We start from the raw sequence: 18,072 nt of genomic DNA, 5'->3' as shown, positions 1-18,072 counted from the left end.
CTTTAAATTTTTCACATGGAAAGATATAAAGATATAACACCTCATCTCACAGCGAGTCAAACCACATAGGTGAGATAGGTGTATTGCACATTACAATCACTCAGAAAAATGAATGGATGCTGAATTTAAAACTCCCAAGTTTATTTTCTCATTTAACTAAATAAAATTTCATAAAATAAAACGTGTCAAAAGAAAAGTCCAGCCAGTTATAAATAATGGCTAATGATCAATAAAACATATTTTAAACAAAAAGCAGCGAGCAGCTGGACATCGGGAAGTAGAGAGTAAGTCCGACGCGTTGGCCTGGCAAGCGCAGGTCAAGAAGCTCCATCATCTGTTGCCTTAAAAGGCGAAATTTATTATTATTATTTTTTTAAGTGACCGGGAAAATCTGAAAAGGGCTGCAGTTTTGTCTAAAGGCAAAATTTACATAAACCACACGGCTCCGCGGACGGTGCCGTCTTCAGTTTAGCACAACAACACGCTGTATCGGTGCCAAATTGTTTGCCACCTGTTTAATATTAAAAACGATTGACGATTTTAATGCATTAGTCACATTATGAAATAGGCTAATTAAAAGTCACTCTATTAGTTCTGATATCAAATAAAATAAATTTCTTAAAAAGGCCTACAGTATATTCCATCATTAATACAACTTTGATAATGTGCCATAATTTGCTTCCATACACCGCTGATTTATAAAGACTGCTGCACAGTGGCGGCGACTGGCGTCTTGAGCTGAAACTACGCTAAGAATGACTTAAGGTTGGTCCAGACCAACCTTACGAACGTGTGACTTACCTAAGAGATACTTAGCGTAAGAGCATTTCGAGAAATGCTCCATAACGTTAAAAGAGAGGTTAAGGTACAACTTAAGAACTACTTAGCGATAAGAAGCTTTCGAGAAACCGGGCCCTGGTTGTTTGGCTCTGTTAAGTGACGCGTGTAGCCATGCCCACCTTGAAAGAAAAACCATTAGATACTGAGAGAATCACTCGTCTTTTATACTGCTTTATCCTGTATTGAGGGTTGCAGGGGCCTGGACTGGCACCCTGTCCAGGGTTTACCTCCTTTGTACCCTAAGCCTCTTGGGATAGGCTTAGGGTACAAAGGAGGTAAACCCTGGACAGGGTGCCAGTCCATCGCAGGGCAACTGTAAGATAATCCAACACACAAATTCACTTTCACTTAACATTTCGACTTCATTTATGGTGCAGGTTTAACTTCAAGGTTAATACCTAAGTAATTAATTAAGTTTCATTAAATTACAATGGAGTACTGAAACCAGTCTCAGAAAATTTACTGTCTGTATTTCTGCCCAGCCAGATTTTCTCACAGCAATACGCAAAACTGGCTGGACAGAAATACAGACATGGAGGACTGAAACCAGTCTCTGAAAATTTGCTCCTACAGGGGGTTACTCAAGGGTAATGTCTATAACTGCCGTGCACTCTGCCGCGGCCAAACGGCAACAGCCAAAATAAATCAGTCGCAATTAAGTCATTTGTGAAATGACCACCAGGTGGCGCAAAGGGACATTTTGCAAAACGGCTGCAAATAATTTTGTTTAGACGGACTCTCTGTTTCTGTCTATTGTTATTATTAAAGAAAACAGCACAAACAACAGCTCAAGGGCTTGTAAAAACATTTTTATTTTTAATGGTAAAAATGTAAATTTTTGAATCCGCAGAAGCTCAGTGGTCTGAACACAACGTAATAATCTTTGTGACTTGTGGCATGAATTTACACAAAGTGCTTCCGTTTCAAATAATCATTCAACACTGAAAACAAACAGCAAAAGAAGATGATAATAATGAAAAGAATAACTATCATCGTGCTTTTTGCTGTTTATATGGGAGATTTATAAGTGATCATGTAATCACGTCGTCTCCACAGCAGTGGCTGCACCAATAATTCACGTTTCATACGAATTACATGAGCTGATTTTTTTTTTTTTTTTTTCATTAGTTTATATAAAAGCAGACATTTCGCTTTCTGTAAGCAGATTTGAGCAAAGTACCTGACATTTTGATTATATGCAGTGGCCAAAAGTTTTGAGAATGACACAAATATTAGTTTTCACAAAGTTTGCTGCTAAACTGCTTTTAAATCTTTGTTTCAGTTGTTTCTGTGATGTACTGAAATATAATTACAAGCACTTCATGCGTTTCAAAGGCTTTTATCGGCAATTACAAAATATTCACGCAAAGAGTCAGTATTTGCAGTGTTGGCCCTTCTTTTTCAGGACCTCTGCAATTCGACTGGGCATGCTCTCAATCAACTTTTGGGCCAAATCCTGACTGATAGCAACCCATTCTTTCATAATCACTTCTTGGAGTTTGTCAGAATTAGTGGGTTTTTGTTTGTCCACGCGCCTCTTGAGGATTGACCACAAGTTCTCAATGGGATTAAGATCTGGGGAGTTTCCAGGCCATGGACCCAAAATTTCAACGTTTTGTTCCCTGAGCCACTTAGTTATTCCTTTTTGCCTTATGGCACGGTGCTCCATTGTGCTGGAAAATGCATTGTTTTTTACCAAACTGTTGTTGGATTGTTGGAAGAAGTTGCTTTTGGAGGGTGTTTTGGTACCATTCTTTATTTATGGCTGTGTTTTTGGGCAAAATTGTGAGTGAGCCCACTCCCATGTTTGAGAAGCAACCCCACATATGAATGGTCTCAGTATGCTTTACTGTTGGCATGACACAGGACTGAAGGTAGCGATCACCTTTTCTTCTCCGGACAAGCCTTTTTCCAGATGCCCCAAACAATCAAAAAGAGGCTTCATTGGGGAATATGACTTTGCCCCAGTCCTCAGCAGTCCATTCACCATACTTTCTGCAGAAGATCAATCTGTCCCTGATGGGTTTTTTTGGAGAGAAGTGTCTTTTTTGCTGCCCTTCTTGACACCTGGCCATCTTCCAAAAGTCTGCGCCTTACTGTCTATGCAGATGCGCTCACACCTGCCTAAACAAGCTCTGCACTGATGGCACTCTGATCCCGCAGCTCTTTAGGAGATGATCCTGGCGCTTGCTGGACTTTCTTGGACGCCCTGAAGTCTTCTTAACAAGAATTGAACCTCTTTCCTTGAAGTTCTTGATGATCCTATGAATTGTTGATTTAGGTGCAATCTTAGTAGCCACAATATCCTTGCCTGTGAAGCCATTTTTATGCAACGCAATGATGGCTGCACGCATTTCTTTGCAGGTCACCATGGTTAACAATGGAAGAACAATGATTTCAAGCATCACCCTCCTTTGAACATGTCAAGTCTGCCATTTTAACCCAATCAGCCTGACATAATGATCTCCAACCTTGTGCTCATCAACATTTTCACCTGAGTTAACAAGATGATTACTGAAATGATCTCAGCAGGTCCTTTAATGACAGCAATGAAATGCAGTGAAAAGGTGTTTTTGGGATTAAGTTAATTTTCATGGAAAAGAAGGACTATGCAATTCATCTGATAACTCTTCATAACATTCTGGAGTATAAGCAAATTGCTATTATAAAAACTTAAGCAGCAATTTTTCCAATATTTATGTAATTCTCAAAACTTTTGGCCAGACTGTATATATTTTTAACGTCTGAGGCGAGTATACACAGAGTTTCGGTTCATTTTCTGATGCGCTCAAGTTCACCGAAACCGATACAGAATAGCGTTGTATCCCTGTTTGCTTTCATTATTTTACATCATACCGTTTTGTCGTCATTGTGAGTGCACTTAAATAAAATTAGAGTCTTATAAAGGCTCTGTAGCTTCTATAGGTTTATTATATAGTTTTTGCCCATTAATCTGACAACACTCACTCACCCACTTTTTTTGATGCTCACCCAGAGTTTTCTGGCTAGGCGAGTGTTAAACATGATAAAATATAAAGGATCACTGTGTTACCTTTTACTTTGCTTAAATTCGATGGAACTAAGAAAAGCCTATAATTAATTTAAGTTCTAAATTCGTACTGTAATTTTAGTACTGTGATTGTAAATTCGTTTAATGTTTTACTTGTATTTTTTAAGGATTTGCAGACGGTCGTACTGGGATGTAAAAATTTGTTAAAAACGTTTTCATTATTTATTAAAGAACATTATGATTATCATAATATATAGTGGTGTGAAAAACTATTCGCCCCCTTCCTGATTTCTTATTCTTTTGCATGTTTGTCACAGAAAATGTTTCTGATCATCAAACACATTTAACTATTAGTCAAAGATAACACAAGTAAACACAAAATGCAGTTTTTAAATGATGGTTTTTATTATTTAGGGAGAAAAAAAATCCAAACCTACATGGCCCTGTGTGAAAAAGTAATTGCCCCTGAACCTAATAACTGGTTGGGCCACCCTTAGCAGCAATAACTGCAATCAAGTGTTTGCGATAACTTGCAACAAGTCTTTTACAGCGCTCTGGAGGAATTTTGGCCCACTCATCTTTGCAGAATTGTTGTAATTTAGCTTTATTTGAGGGTTTTCTAGCATGAACTGCCTTTTTAAGGTCATGCCACAACATCTCAATAGGATTCAGGTCAGGACTTTGACTAGGCCACTCCAAAGTCTTCATTTTGTTTTTCTTCAGCCATTCAGAGGTGGATATGCTGGTGTGTTTTGGGTCATTGTTCTGCTGCAGCACCCAAGATCGCTTCAGCTTGAGTTGACGAACAGATGGCCGGACATTCTCCTTCAGGATTTTTTGGTAGACAGTAGAATTCATGGTTCCATCTATCACAGCAAGCCTTCCAGGTCCTGAAGCAGCAAAACAACCCCAGACCATCACACTACCACCACCATATTTTACTGTTGATATGATGTTTTTTTCTGAAATACTGTGTTACTTTTACGCCAGATGTAACCGGACACGCACCTTCCAAAAAGTTCAACTTTTGTCTCGTCGGTCCACAAGGTATTTTCCTTGGCAATCATTGAGAAGTTTTTTAGCAAAATTGGGACGAACCTTAATGTTCTTTTTGCCTAAAAGTGGTTTGCGCCTTGGAAATCTGCCATGCAGGCCGTTTTTGCCCAGTCTCTTTCTTATGGTGGAGTCGTGAACACTGACTTTAATTGAGACAAGTGAGGCCTGCAGTTCTTTAGATGTTGTCCTGGGGTCTTTTGTGGCCTCTCGGATGAGTTGTCTCTGCGCTCTTGGGGTAATTTTGGTCTGCCGGCCACTCCTGGGAAGGTTCACCACTGTTCCATGTTTTTGCCATTTGTGGATAATGGCTCTCACTGTGGTTCGCTGGAGTTCCAAAGCTTTAGAAATGGCTTTATAACCTTTACCAGACTGATAGATCTCAATTACTTTTGTTCTCATTTGTTCCTGAATTTCTTTGGATCTTGGCATGATGTCTAGCTTTTGAGGTGCTTTTGGTCTACTTCTCTGTGTCAGGTAGCTCCTATTTAAGTGATTTCTTGACTGAAAAAGGTGTGGCAGTAATCAGGCCTGGGGTGACTACAGAAATTGAACTGTGATAAACCACAGTTAAGTTATTTTTTAACAAGGGGGGCAATCACTTTTTCACACAGGGCCATGTAGGTTTGGATTTTTTTTCTTCCTAAATAATAAAAACCATCATTTAAAAACTGCATTTTGTGTTCAATTATGTTATCTTTGACTAATAGTTAACGGTTTTTGATGAGCAGAAACATTTAAGTGTGACAAACATGCAAAAGAATAAGAAATCAGGAAGGGGGCAAATAGTTTTTCACACCACTGTACTTCTGCGTTTAATTCTTATAATAACGCAAAAACTCATCGACATCTGCGGATGCAGTAGCACGTCCTGACAATGTTTGAATTTTTATGGTCATTTACGTTTATTTTAGTTAATAAATCTACTACAAAATTAAAGAACATAAAATATAAGATGACAAAAAAAACCTACAGTATATATGTAAATTTTCTAATTACACATGATAAAATCTAAAGGCTCACTGTGTTATCGTTTACTTTGCTTAAAATAGATCCTAATAAGATTTGATTTAATTTGAATTCTACATTTGTACTGTAATTTTAATTTTACTGTGGTTATAAATTCGTTTAACTACAATGTTTCACTTGATTTTATCCGCTACTTCATGCAGCTCTAAAGGAGCTGCGGCTCATTAATCATTGGGAGAATTAACTGATGCCTGAGGCGTCAGTCTATAGTTATATAGCGCCACTCAGCGGTAAAAGCCAGCAAACACACAAACCCAAATGCTGCCACCGCGAGGTGTGGCGGTAAAAGCAGAATACCGCTTGAGTACCTTCCGTATGTCTGTATTTCTATCCAGCCAGTTTTGCCTTTTTTTGATCTATAGTGATAAAAAAAAAATCTCCATGTCATCTTACATTTAGTTTCAGGTATTATTAATGTGTTAAAGGCTTCTTCCAATTCCAGTAATTTAAAATTTCCTTGTTGTTTTTTGCTTAAAATGCAGCTAAATAATTTGACATTTCTGAAATGGCGCTTTTTCTATCCTTTTTTTTTTTTTTTTGTCCAGGCAACAATTATTAATTTTTAGCTGGCAACAATTAGCAATTTATTTACCCTTAACTGATGCAATCAGCAGCTTCTCATTACTTAAACCTTATCAAATAAGCATATTAAGAAAAGAACATGTGTCCATGTATGGCCATTAAAAAGATGTTTCTGTGTTTAAGAAGGGTCAAAATATTGGCCTGCGATGAGCAAGGAAAATGACAAAGAAGATTGCTGAAATTAGTGGAGTTAGATTAATAACAGTTTTATGCATTATTAAAACATCAAAGAATAAATAAATAATATGATAAAATCAATAAATACAATTTAATATAAATCAATAAATAAATTTAAAGTAATAAAAAAAATGAATGAATAATGACTGTGATCAAAGTTATAGAAACTTGAAGTTGTTAAAAGTAGACAATAGAAATCACAGCTATGTTTATTGCTAAAGGGAAGGGCATTTTTACATCCACAATGTGATAAGAGCTTGCAGTATTGACAAACATCTACATGACCATAAGAAAACCATGTTAGTGAGGCTGGTCAGGAGAAAAAAAGGTTGGACTTTTAAGCAATAGGAAAATGAATTCAGACACCATTCCAGAATCATGGGCACATCAGATTTAGAAGGGAGCATATAAAGCAGGGGTGTCAAACATACGGCCCGCGGGCCGAATACGGACCACTAAGGCATCCAGTACGGCCGATAATTTGAACAATAATATTAAATATAAAATCTTTTTTATTATCATTATTATTAGTAGTAGTAGTATTAAATAAAGTCTATGTCCGGGTATTCGCTGCAATATTGTGTTTGGTTTTATTAATTTTTTTATTTTATTATTAATCATTTAACTGCTCTTCTATTGCGCTTCTGCCGAAACTTCTAACACGCATGCGCATAAAGAAATGTCCAAAAAAATAAAAATTTATCTGGAACACTGGACAGCTCCGAATGGAAAAAGTTAATGCTTTAGCATCTGCTTAAAAAAAAAAAAAAAAATCAATGTTTACAAAAAGAGCAGGGACTGATGAAGCTGTAAAGGCCAGCTATTTGATTGCCAATGAAATTGCAGCACTATGATTAAAAAAAAAACAAATTCGGCCCGCACATGGTCACATTTCTTCTCATCCGGCCCTCACCCTAAAATGAGTTTGACACCCATGGAAAAATAAAACGTCAGCTGGCTGCACGAGTTTGCTGTATGACTGGTTATCCAATCATTTAATTTTTCCTTTCTGATAGCATGAGCATATTTCAGGACGGCAATCTTTAAAAATTATTGGTATCAAACTTTTAAAACAGTGTTTGTGGAACTATGAGGAATTTTTCACACAAATGGCCACCAGTCTCCTGGCCTCAAATGTAATTAAAGGTATTGGGATGTGCTGGACAAGACAGCAGTGTGATTTGACTCTGACATTCAGTAAGACAGCTAAAATAGGAATCTCCAATGAATATTAATATAAAAAAAGAATCTTAAAGCTCATGCTAAAGTGATCTGCTTTTTCTTTCAGATCTTAAACCTGCGGCTGCGGGAGGCAGAACAACAGAGGCTGAGGGAAGCAGAGCTTGAGCGGCAGAGGCAACTGGATGGCAGGGATAGGCTGAGGGCACTCAATGCTGTTCAAGAGGAGGTCCTTAGACTCATTCAGCTCCTGAAACCGCCACCTTACACACAAACAAACCCTACTTTGGACTATACTTCTTATATCACTCGTGGCAACCAGCTTTGTTCACAGGTTTCCGAGGTGGTACATGCGACAACTGAAGTAAGTTGTAATTTTTCGGGAGTTTAAGTTCAAGTATCTATCATTTATTTGACCTTATCTTAGAAATTATTATTTTGTGTGACTAGAAGCACATGAAGTGTTGAGCAATATTGTATAAACTGTTCACTTTGTCCGTATTTATTGTTAAAAGTACGGAATTGAATAGTACTTTAATTGTAGTGCTAGTGGTTTATTAAGAAGTATAAAAATGAATACCCTATATATTTTATACGTTTTCAAAAAAAAGGTGCATATATGCCATAATATATGAAATGCCTAAACAGAGTACACTCAACCAATCTACCTCCCACAAGAGATGTTGTTAATACTATGATGCAACCAATTAATCAACTGGAGGTTGCAAGACTCTAACTCTAGGTTGCCAGGTTTCTAACTCTATTAAATGTACCAAATCATAGTTTAATTGAAAGCTTTAAGGAAATTTATATTTACAGTGTGTGAGAGACCAAACATTTTTCAGACAATTTGTAGTTTGAGCAAGTACAAAGCTTTGGGGAGATTACATGTATCTCAAATTGGGGGTGTCATTTGTAAATAATCATCTGTACACATGTTGAGTTTGCATGACTTGACTTTTGTGCTCTGCAGGGACAGTTTCCAACTGTTGAGGACATGACTGTTGCGGAAAGGGCACTTCATGAAATGAGGGCGCTAGTTAGAGCCATCCAGGCGGAGCTTGCTCAAGAGAAAAAGAAGACTGAGCAGGAAGAACATGAGTGCAGGACGAAACAAACAGAGGTGAAAACCCAGCAAGAAGAACTGGACAAAATTGCAAGATTATCCGATAAAGAGAACACTAAAACACAAGGTAAAATAAGGACTTGCACAGAATGTTGTTCTACAGTTCAACAATTCCTAAAAGTTTTCTTTTTACAAATTCTATTCTTGAATCTACTGAGATTTTAAAATGTGTTCTTTAACATTCTGCGCTTGAAACCTACTGAATTTCTAAATTTAAAAGAGGACCAGGGTCTACTCAGTAACTAAGGATGCATGTTTAATAAATAAATATTAAAAAAATATTGGCCGGTGGAGTAAACAGAAGTTAGTGCCATTTGCTGATTTAAAAAATGGAAAACCAAAGCACATAAATGAAGCACATCAATGCAATTGATAAAATCAATCATACAGAGTTTATTTAAAATATTGTAAATATACAGTAGGGAAAATTATTTTATCCCTTGCAGAGTTTGCCGACTTGCAAAGAAGTGATGCGTCTATCATTTTTATCATAGGTTTATTTTTAAGGATAGGGACAGATCATCAAACCAAAAAACCATCCATTTAAACCTCACCACCATGAACAAGATGAAAAAGCTGTTAAAAGACGAGACAAGATTGTAGACCTGCACAAGGCTGGAATGGGCTACAAGAACCTTGGTGAGAAGGAGACTGTTTGCAAATATTTGAAAGAATAAAACTGAAAATACAAAATAACTATCAATCGCTCTCGGCCTGTATTTCCATGCAAGATCTTGCCTCAAGGGGTAAGGATAATGAGAAAAGGGAGGGATCAGTCTAAAACTACAAAGGAGAAGATTGTGAATGATCTTAGGGTTGTTGGGACCAATGTCACTAAATGATTGATAACACAATATACTGCCATGAATTGAAATCCTTCAGCACTGTAAGGTAACCTCCTCAAGAAAGGACATGTATGGACCCGTCTAAAGTTTGCCAATGAACAGAAGGATTGGGGGAAAAGTGCTGTAGACAAATGAAACCTAAATTGAGCTTTTTGGCATTATCCTAATTCACCGTGTTTGGAGGAAGAAAAATTCTGACTACGACCCCACACCCCCTACAGTCAAGCGTAGAGTCAAACGTCATGCTTTAAGTCTGTTTCTCTGCCGAAAGTACAGGCCAAGTTTGGCGCATAGAGGAGCCAATGGACAGGGCCATGTATTGTAAAATCTTGGATGCGAAGCTCCTGAAGATGGGTCATGGATAGGTCTTGACAATGACCTAAAACGTATCACCAAGGCAACAAAGGAGTAGCTTAAAAAGAAGCACATTAAGGTCATGGAGTGTGATTGAAGTCATGGGATTAAGTGCTGGCCTATCTAGTCTCCAGCACTTAATTTTCACATAAAGAAAAATTATGGCGGAAGCTGAAAGTTTGACTTGCCAAGCGACAGGCAAGAAACCTTAAAGATTTGGAGAAGATTTTTAAAGAATAGTGGACCAAAATCCCTCCTGAGATGTGTGGTAACCAACTAAAAGAAACGTCTTTTGTCTGTGCTTGCCAACAAGGGTTTTTCAATGGAGTACTAAGTCATGTTTTGTTTGGGGATCAAATACTTATTTTCCTCATTGAAATGCAAATTAATTTATAGTCTTTATACCATATGCTTTTTCTGAATTATTGATTGATATTCAAGTAGTCAAGTAGGCTTTTATTGTCATTTCAACCATATACTGTTCAAGACACTGTAAAATGATACAGCGTTCCTCTAGGTTCAAGGTGCTACATGCAAACAACATAAACTAGCTAACTAAAACTTCTATTAAGCTGACTAGAAACTGTTGTACAAGCCTGGAAAACAATTACCAAAGAATAAGGCAAAAGCTTTGTCATAGTGTTGCCAGCTTGATGCAAGCCAAGGATATGCAACCAAGTATTAGGTGTTCTTTACTTTAAAGCTGTCTGATCCAATACTTAAACACTGAGACTGTCCTAAACGCTGAGACTGAGATATTAAATGGAAGGCTATTCTATAACTTTGGGGCTTTGAAAGAAAAATTTTTGCCCCCTGCTGTAGTTTTTATAATGCGAGGTGCCGATAAGCAACCTGCATCATTTGATTGAGGTACGCGTGGTGTGTCAAACCACTAACAGTTCACTCAGGTAAAACCATAGTTTGACCACAGTGGTGTGTCAAACCACTAGCCGTTCACTCAGGTAAGACCATTTTGTGCTTTGTAGGTCAATATTAGTATTTTAAAAATCAATGCAAAATTTCACTGGGAGCAAATGCATTGTGTATAAGATAACGGTAATAGGAGCACATCTTCTGGTTCTTGTGAGAACTCTGGCTCAGTGCTCGCAAAATCACTAGCCCAACGTCCCTGGGCTATTGTGTCTTCCAGTCGGACTGCCCGAGTGCCTGCCCGAAGGGCTACCAGGAATTTTGAAATTTTGCGAGCCCTGTGGCTGCACTAATTGGAGCTTGTTTATCCAACTAGTTGAACATCCAGACAGTAAGTTATTACAATAATCCAACCTAGAGGTGACAGAAGCATGCACTATCATTTTTCTGCATTATGTAGTCACTGTATACAGTGGAACCTTGGATTATGGGCATAATTCGCTCCGGAAGCGGGCTCGTATTTCAAAACACTTTCAAATCAATTTTCCCCTAAGAAATAAAGGAAATTCTAATTATTCATTCCACAACCCGAAAAAATACATACATAAAAATAATCAACACAAAATATTAAGTATATTATAAAATATCGTATGTGTGTGTGTGTGTGTATGTGTTCCCTCTCCCCCTTCTCATTTTACACAGTTGTGTGACGGGTTACTTTTTACACACACACATACTCAATGGAAACACTGTTTTATCAGAAAAATGAACAAGAAATCTCTCTGACACTTGATTGAGTGACACAATAACTGAATCACTGCTGTAAAGTAAAAATAAAACAAATTAACCTGCACTTTACCTTTGAAAAGAATCGCGACAGAGCAGTGTTTCTGCCTAGAGCAGAAAAAAAGTGTGTGTTTCTGTGAAGCCAAAAGTAGGAGGGGTCTGTGTGTGTGGGGCACGGTGTCTAATGACACGCACACAGACACAAAGAGCAGGCTGAGCCTTGAGCAGAGAGAGAGAATGGATTTTTAACCTCATTAATGAGACTTGCTTTTGCTTTACACGTGCACTGTACACACGCAAACAGACACAAAATAAAATGTTTTACTCACACACACGTGGTCAGTGTTATAGTAAACAGTACTACAGTACACGCATGCACGGATATTGATTATACCTGTAAGAGACGCGCACTAAGGCACAGCAGGGGAGACGATTACCCACAATTCACAATTCTGTTGAGTTTTTCTTTTTTTTTTTTTTTTTAACACAACGTCCCTCCATTTTTATAGTTGAACAACTGACTAAGTAGTTTAATAGCTGGTTGTGGCCCATTACTTATTTGATGAATATACCTCAAGACGCCAACACAAGTGGCAGCCCCGTCAGTAGCTCCATCTTTGTCCCTCTTCTTTCTACAGTTCTTTTTGTTTCAATTGCTTGTTTTTATATTTTTTTCTCATTTATTCAAAAGAAGAACTTTTGGCTCTTATACACCTTTTCTACGAAGGCTAGTTTGAAGCCAATGAATCAAGTTCTTTGTTTTCAGACAGCCAAAGCCCTCAGACAGAAAAACTGGTTCCATGTCGGCACCAAGACTTTGATTTTTTTTTTTTATCCAGGGGGGAGATTATCATAACCAACTAAAAGTTTGTGATCACCATCTTTCCAAAGTGATGGATAAGCCAGTAGAACTTCTTGCAAAGCTGTGTTGAAGTGCGTTATTATTGTTGTGCTTGCCCCAGTGCTTACTACTGCTTTGTAACTAGCATTGCCCCTCACACTGACATATACAGTGACATAATGTCTAGCACATGGGAAAACAGAGCCTGTTTTTAAATAAGCTAAAGGCTAAGCAGTGGAGGTACAAGCCCTTTATTCTGTCAGTTATACCAGGGAATGTAAATTTGCTAACTAATAAGACTGATGAGCTAGCAGCCCTGTTCGGCAATCGGAAGATATACCTTTACAGAGTTGCTGTTAGCAAAGACATCCCTGGTTTCACTAATGTAAGGGTCGACAGAGATACAAAAAAAAATCTGCAAGCGCAAGGGTGAAGGGCTTGCTCTGTTTAACATCCAGGACATATTACTGTTAAGGAGTTTATCTGGTGTCAGGACATTGAACTGCTAGAGGTAAGTATATTAATACTAAGTAGATTTTAATCATGGATTTTAATCATGGATTTCTACTCTGGATTCTACACTCCATACTTTTTTTTTATTTTATTTTTTATTTTAAACAATTTAAAGATTTCCCAGTAAAAAATAAAAATTATGTGAGTCCAGCTCTCTACTTAACCCGAAAAAGAAGGCTTTTAAGGATGGTGACAAGACTGAGCTCAGTTGCATTCAGAAAGAAGTAAAGTTGAGTCTAAAGCAGGCCAAGGAGACATACAAAAAAAAAAGCGGAGATGAAGTCGCAGGAAAACACTCCCTTCACCAACTGTTCTGTTTTCACCTCCCCTCCCCCTCAACTGTTGTCCTAATTCTTACCCATATACCAAGAGCCCCTCAACCTACACCATCACAATATAACATGTTAGAAGGGAACTGAGGAAACTCCTCTCCAACAAAGCTGCTGGCCCAGGCTAGAAGTCCGAGATTGCTGAGAATTCAGTATTATTAAGAACCCGGAAAGTACCAGAATTATTGAAAACAACTTGATCACAGGTCTTTGGCATTGGCATCTCGCATCATGTCATTTGAACAAATGTTTAGCCATTTTCTCAGACCTCAGGTCAATCATGCACTAGATCCCCTGCAGTTTACCTACAGGCACAAGGTACCATGCCACCTGGATAAGGGGAAAGATGCTGTGAGTATAATATTCTTTGACTATTCCAGTGCTTTAAAGACAATTCAGCGCCTCTTACTGAGACACATGCTTACTGACCAGTGATCTGAATCACAGACTACCTCACCAGAAAGCAACAATATGTCAGGACAAGAGCCTGCTGTAAAGGCGAGTGTGTATGTGAAGGGGCACGGTGTCAAATTGCGGGCATGCACACGCATAACGAAGAGGAAGAAAATGGAACTTTAACCTTTCTAATGAGACTTTCTTTTGCTTTACACACGCTCGCACACAGGTTATAAGAAACAGTACACGCGTGCACGGATGTTGATTATACCAGTAAGAGACACACACTAAGACCCAGCTGGGGAGACGATTACCCACACTTCCGCAGCGCAAGAGAGAGAAAAAACATTGATCATGTGACGCTCAGCATCAAAACAAGAAGCGCATTCGTGATACATGATACTTATTACTCATAAGTCAAAATTTATAAAAAATCTTTGCTCGTCTTGCGGAACACTTGCAAACTGCGTTACTTGCAATCCAACCTTCCACTGTATGGTCATATTCCAATACACACACGTTGGACATACAATAGCTGCAACAATTCATCCATGTACACCATATATGGCTCATTCCTGTGCACTCATGTCAGACCCACTAGCTATTACAGTTTATATCCATGTTGGGTGTACTCGATTTTTCAATTAATTAAAATTGTTTTACAATACATACAAAATACTTGGGCTACAGCTGGACCTTGTATCCTCCTAAAGTCAACAACCATCTCCTTTGTCTTGTCAACATTCAGAGACAGGTTGTTGTCTTTACACCAGTCCGTTAGCCTCTGCACTTCCTTTCTGTATGCTGACTCGTTGTTCTTGTTAATGAGACCCACCACGGTCGTGTCATCAGCAAACTTAATGATGTGATTCGAACTGCAAGTTGCTACACAGTCGTGAGTCAGCAGTGTGAACAGCAGGGGACTGAGCACACAGCCTTGTGGGGCCCCAGTGCTCAGTGTGGTGGTGCTCATTGAGACACAGAAGACTTCTTGGGCACAGGTACGATGGTGGTGGCCTTGAAGCACGTTGGAACAACAGCGCTGCTCAGAGAGTTCCAGCCACCTGTTCCGCTCATTCTCTGAGCACTCTGCCTGGGATGTTGTCTGGTCCAGCAGCTTTACGTGGGTTAACTCTGCGTAGAGTTTTCCTCACATCAGCTGTAGTGAGACACAGCACCTGGGCGTTTGGAGGAGGGGTGGTCTTCCTCACCGCCACGTCATTCTGCCTGTCGAAGCATAGAAGTTGTTCAGTGCATCTGGGAGAGAGCCATCACAGGCAGGTGATGTCGGTCTGTAGTGAGTGATGGCTTGTAAGCCCTGCCACATGCGCCGTGTGTCGCCGCTGTATATGAAATGGTTGTGGATTCTCTGGCCGTGTGGCAGGGGTCCTCAGAAGTGCACGCACTTCCGCAGTAATCCATGGTTTCTGATTGGGTCGTGAGATGATCCTCTTAGAGAGAGTGACGTCATCGGTGCACTTGTTGATGTAGCTGGTCACTGATGACATGTACTCCTCCAAGTCACTGAAGTCGCCGTAAGTTGCAGCCTCCAGTAAACATGTTCCAGTCAGTTTTCTTGAAACAGTCCTGAAGAGCAGAGATGGCTCCTGCTGGCCAGGATTTCACCTGCTTCAGAACCGGTTTTAAACGCCTGACGAGTGGCCTGTATGCTGGAATTAGCATAACAGAGATGTGGTCTAAGTAGCCGAGGTGGGCGCGGGGCTCTGCCCGATATGCGCCGGGGATGTTTGTGTAAACAAGATGCAGCGTGTTTTCCCCTCTTGTTGCAAAGTCCACATATTGATGCAAACTAGGAAGCACTGACTTGAGATTTGCATGGTTGAAATCTCCAGCAACAATGTGTATTTTGCAGTTCACTGATCTTTGCATACAGTTCCCATAGTGCTTCCTTAGCATTAGCGCTAGGTGGAATGTATACTCCGATAATGAAAATGGTGGTGAATTCCCGCGGTAAATAAAAAGGTCTGCATCTAACAGTCACAAACTCCACCAGCAATGAGCAATAACTAGAAACTAGCACAGAGTTATTGCACCTTTTCGTGTTAATGTAAACACAAGCTGCCACCGCAAGTCTTACTGCAAAGAGCTGCATTTTTGTCGCCGCAAAACGAGGCTAGCCCGTCTAGCTGAATAGCGGCGCCTGGTACTCTGTCACTGAGCCATGTCTCAGTGAAAACAGACACAGCAGTCTCTAACCTCATGCTGTGTAGCCTGCTGGAGTTGGATGTAGTCCAGTTTAATGTCCAGGGAGCAGACGTTGGATAAGATGATGGATCGGAGAGCTGGCCAGCTAGGGTTTGTTTTTAGCCTAGCACAGACTCCCACCCGCTTGCTGCAAGTTCTGAGCTGGCTGGTCTTCCTCTAGATCTTCAACATCTGTGAGAAGGTCTTGATGATGTTTTCCCAGTCTGTCCTTGCCAGTGTTCTTTTCTATGCAGTAGTGGGCTGTGCCTCATAAGCAGAGATGCCACTCGCTTGGACGGGACGAGGTGGTCAGGAGAGCTGTTATAGTGGTTAAAACCTTTAAAAAATTTATATTTTTTTTAACGCAGAAATGTTGGCTTACTTAAGGTTATGAACATGTACAGCAATCAATACTTGGTCTGGTTTTTTTTTATGATTTACTTAAGCAATGTGGAGTGGCATGGAAGTTGTTTCATGGTTTTATGAAAGTCAAGGTTGTTCTAATGCTGTCCTTTAGCTCTTCTGAGTTGTTGGGTCTGGTGTCTTGCATCTTCCTCCTCACAATACACCATAGATTTTCTATGGGGGATTAGGTTGGACAGGTTTGCTGGCCAATCAAGCACAGGGATACCATAGTCCTTAAACCAGGTATAAGTACTTTTGGCAGTGTGGGCAGGTGTCGAGTCCTGATGGAAAATTAAATCAGCATCTCTATGAAGCTGGTGAGCAGGGGGAAGCATGAAGTGTCCCAAAACTTGCTGTTAGACAGCTGCACTGATCTTGAACCTAATAAAATGCAGTGGACCAACACCATTAGAGACATCACTCCTCAAAACAATAGTGACTGTGCAAACTTGATTTCAAACTTTTATCTCTCTTTTAAACTTGAATACTGACTGTGTAAACACTGAATCTCAAGCAGCTTGGATTTTATGCCTCTTCTCTCTCCCTCCAGACTCCTTGAACCTTGATTTCTGGGAACCTTGATTTTCCAAATTTATCTGAAAAGAGGGCTTTGGTCCACTGAAAAAGTCCAGTCCTTTTTGCCTTTAGCCCAGGTAAGACACCTTTGACACCGTCTCTGGTTAAAGAGCATCTTGACACAAGGAAAGCGACAGTTGTAGCACATGTCCTAAATACATTTGTGCGTGGTGGCTTTTGAACCACTGACTTCAGCTGTTGTTCACTCCTTATGAATCTCCCCAAAATTTCTGGATTATCTTGCTCTCACAATCCTCTCAATGCTGCGGGTATCCTTGTTGTTTGAGCACCTTTTTCTACCACGTTTTTTTCATTCCATTAACTTTTGTTAAGATACTGAATTTAGGGTTTTTAATAGCTGTAAGTTTAAATATTTTAAATTTTAAAATGTAAATTTTATGATATTTTAATTTATTGAGATGCACCTGTACGTCACAGTTATACAGTGTGACTCTCTCATCTGTAAGCTTCATCGGTTGCTCTCTTAAGTATTACATATGCCATAGACTCAGTCAGTCATTCATGCTGGTCTTTGCACAATTACTACTATTTGCATTTCATTTAACTTCTTAGTATTATTATTTATTATTATTATTATTATTATTATTATTTGTGACTTGTATGCTTTATTTGTATTCTTTATCTGACTTTATTTGACTTAAATAGATATAATAATAGATATAATAAAATGGATATCAAATTACCCATTCACAGCATCTGAGCATACTAGAGGAAGTAGCAACATCATTATCAGACCATCTTAACCCCAAAAAGTAGAATGTTCTTAGTAAACGGTGAAGTTAATCACCTAAAGTCTCCCCAATTGAGCATGCTTTTTTACTAAAAGCAACAACTAAAATTGGAAAGACTTGGTGCAAAGGTTTATTTTTTTTTATCTATTTACATAATGTTTATTTTTATGTTTTTTTTACATGAAGTTTAAAAACTCATTGAGA

General features: G+C 39.0%; 1 protein-coding gene across 3 annotated transcripts in view; it reads left to right on the top strand.

The window, feature by feature from the left end:
* The window catches only part of gle1 (GLE1 RNA export mediator), a 35,549-nt gene that overhangs the window by 3,761 nt on the left and 13,716 nt on the right, over positions 1–18,072 (top strand). For all 3 annotated transcript variants that reach the window (XM_053503872.1, XM_053503873.1, XM_053503871.1), the window contains exons 6-7: positions 7,980–8,234; positions 8,844–9,063. In XM_053503872.1, coding sequence (XP_053359847.1) covers positions 7,980–8,234; positions 8,844–9,063 — 475 coding nt within the window. The remainder of the gene's footprint in view (positions 1–7,979; positions 8,235–8,843; positions 9,064–18,072) is intronic.

The sequence above is a fragment of the Clarias gariepinus genome, chromosome 9, assembly GCF_024256425.1.
Source record: "Clarias gariepinus isolate MV-2021 ecotype Netherlands chromosome 9, CGAR_prim_01v2, whole genome shotgun sequence".
Taxonomy (NCBI): Eukaryota; Metazoa; Chordata; class Actinopteri; order Siluriformes; family Clariidae; genus Clarias; species Clarias gariepinus.
This window is presented reverse-complemented; position numbering and strand designations above follow the sequence as displayed.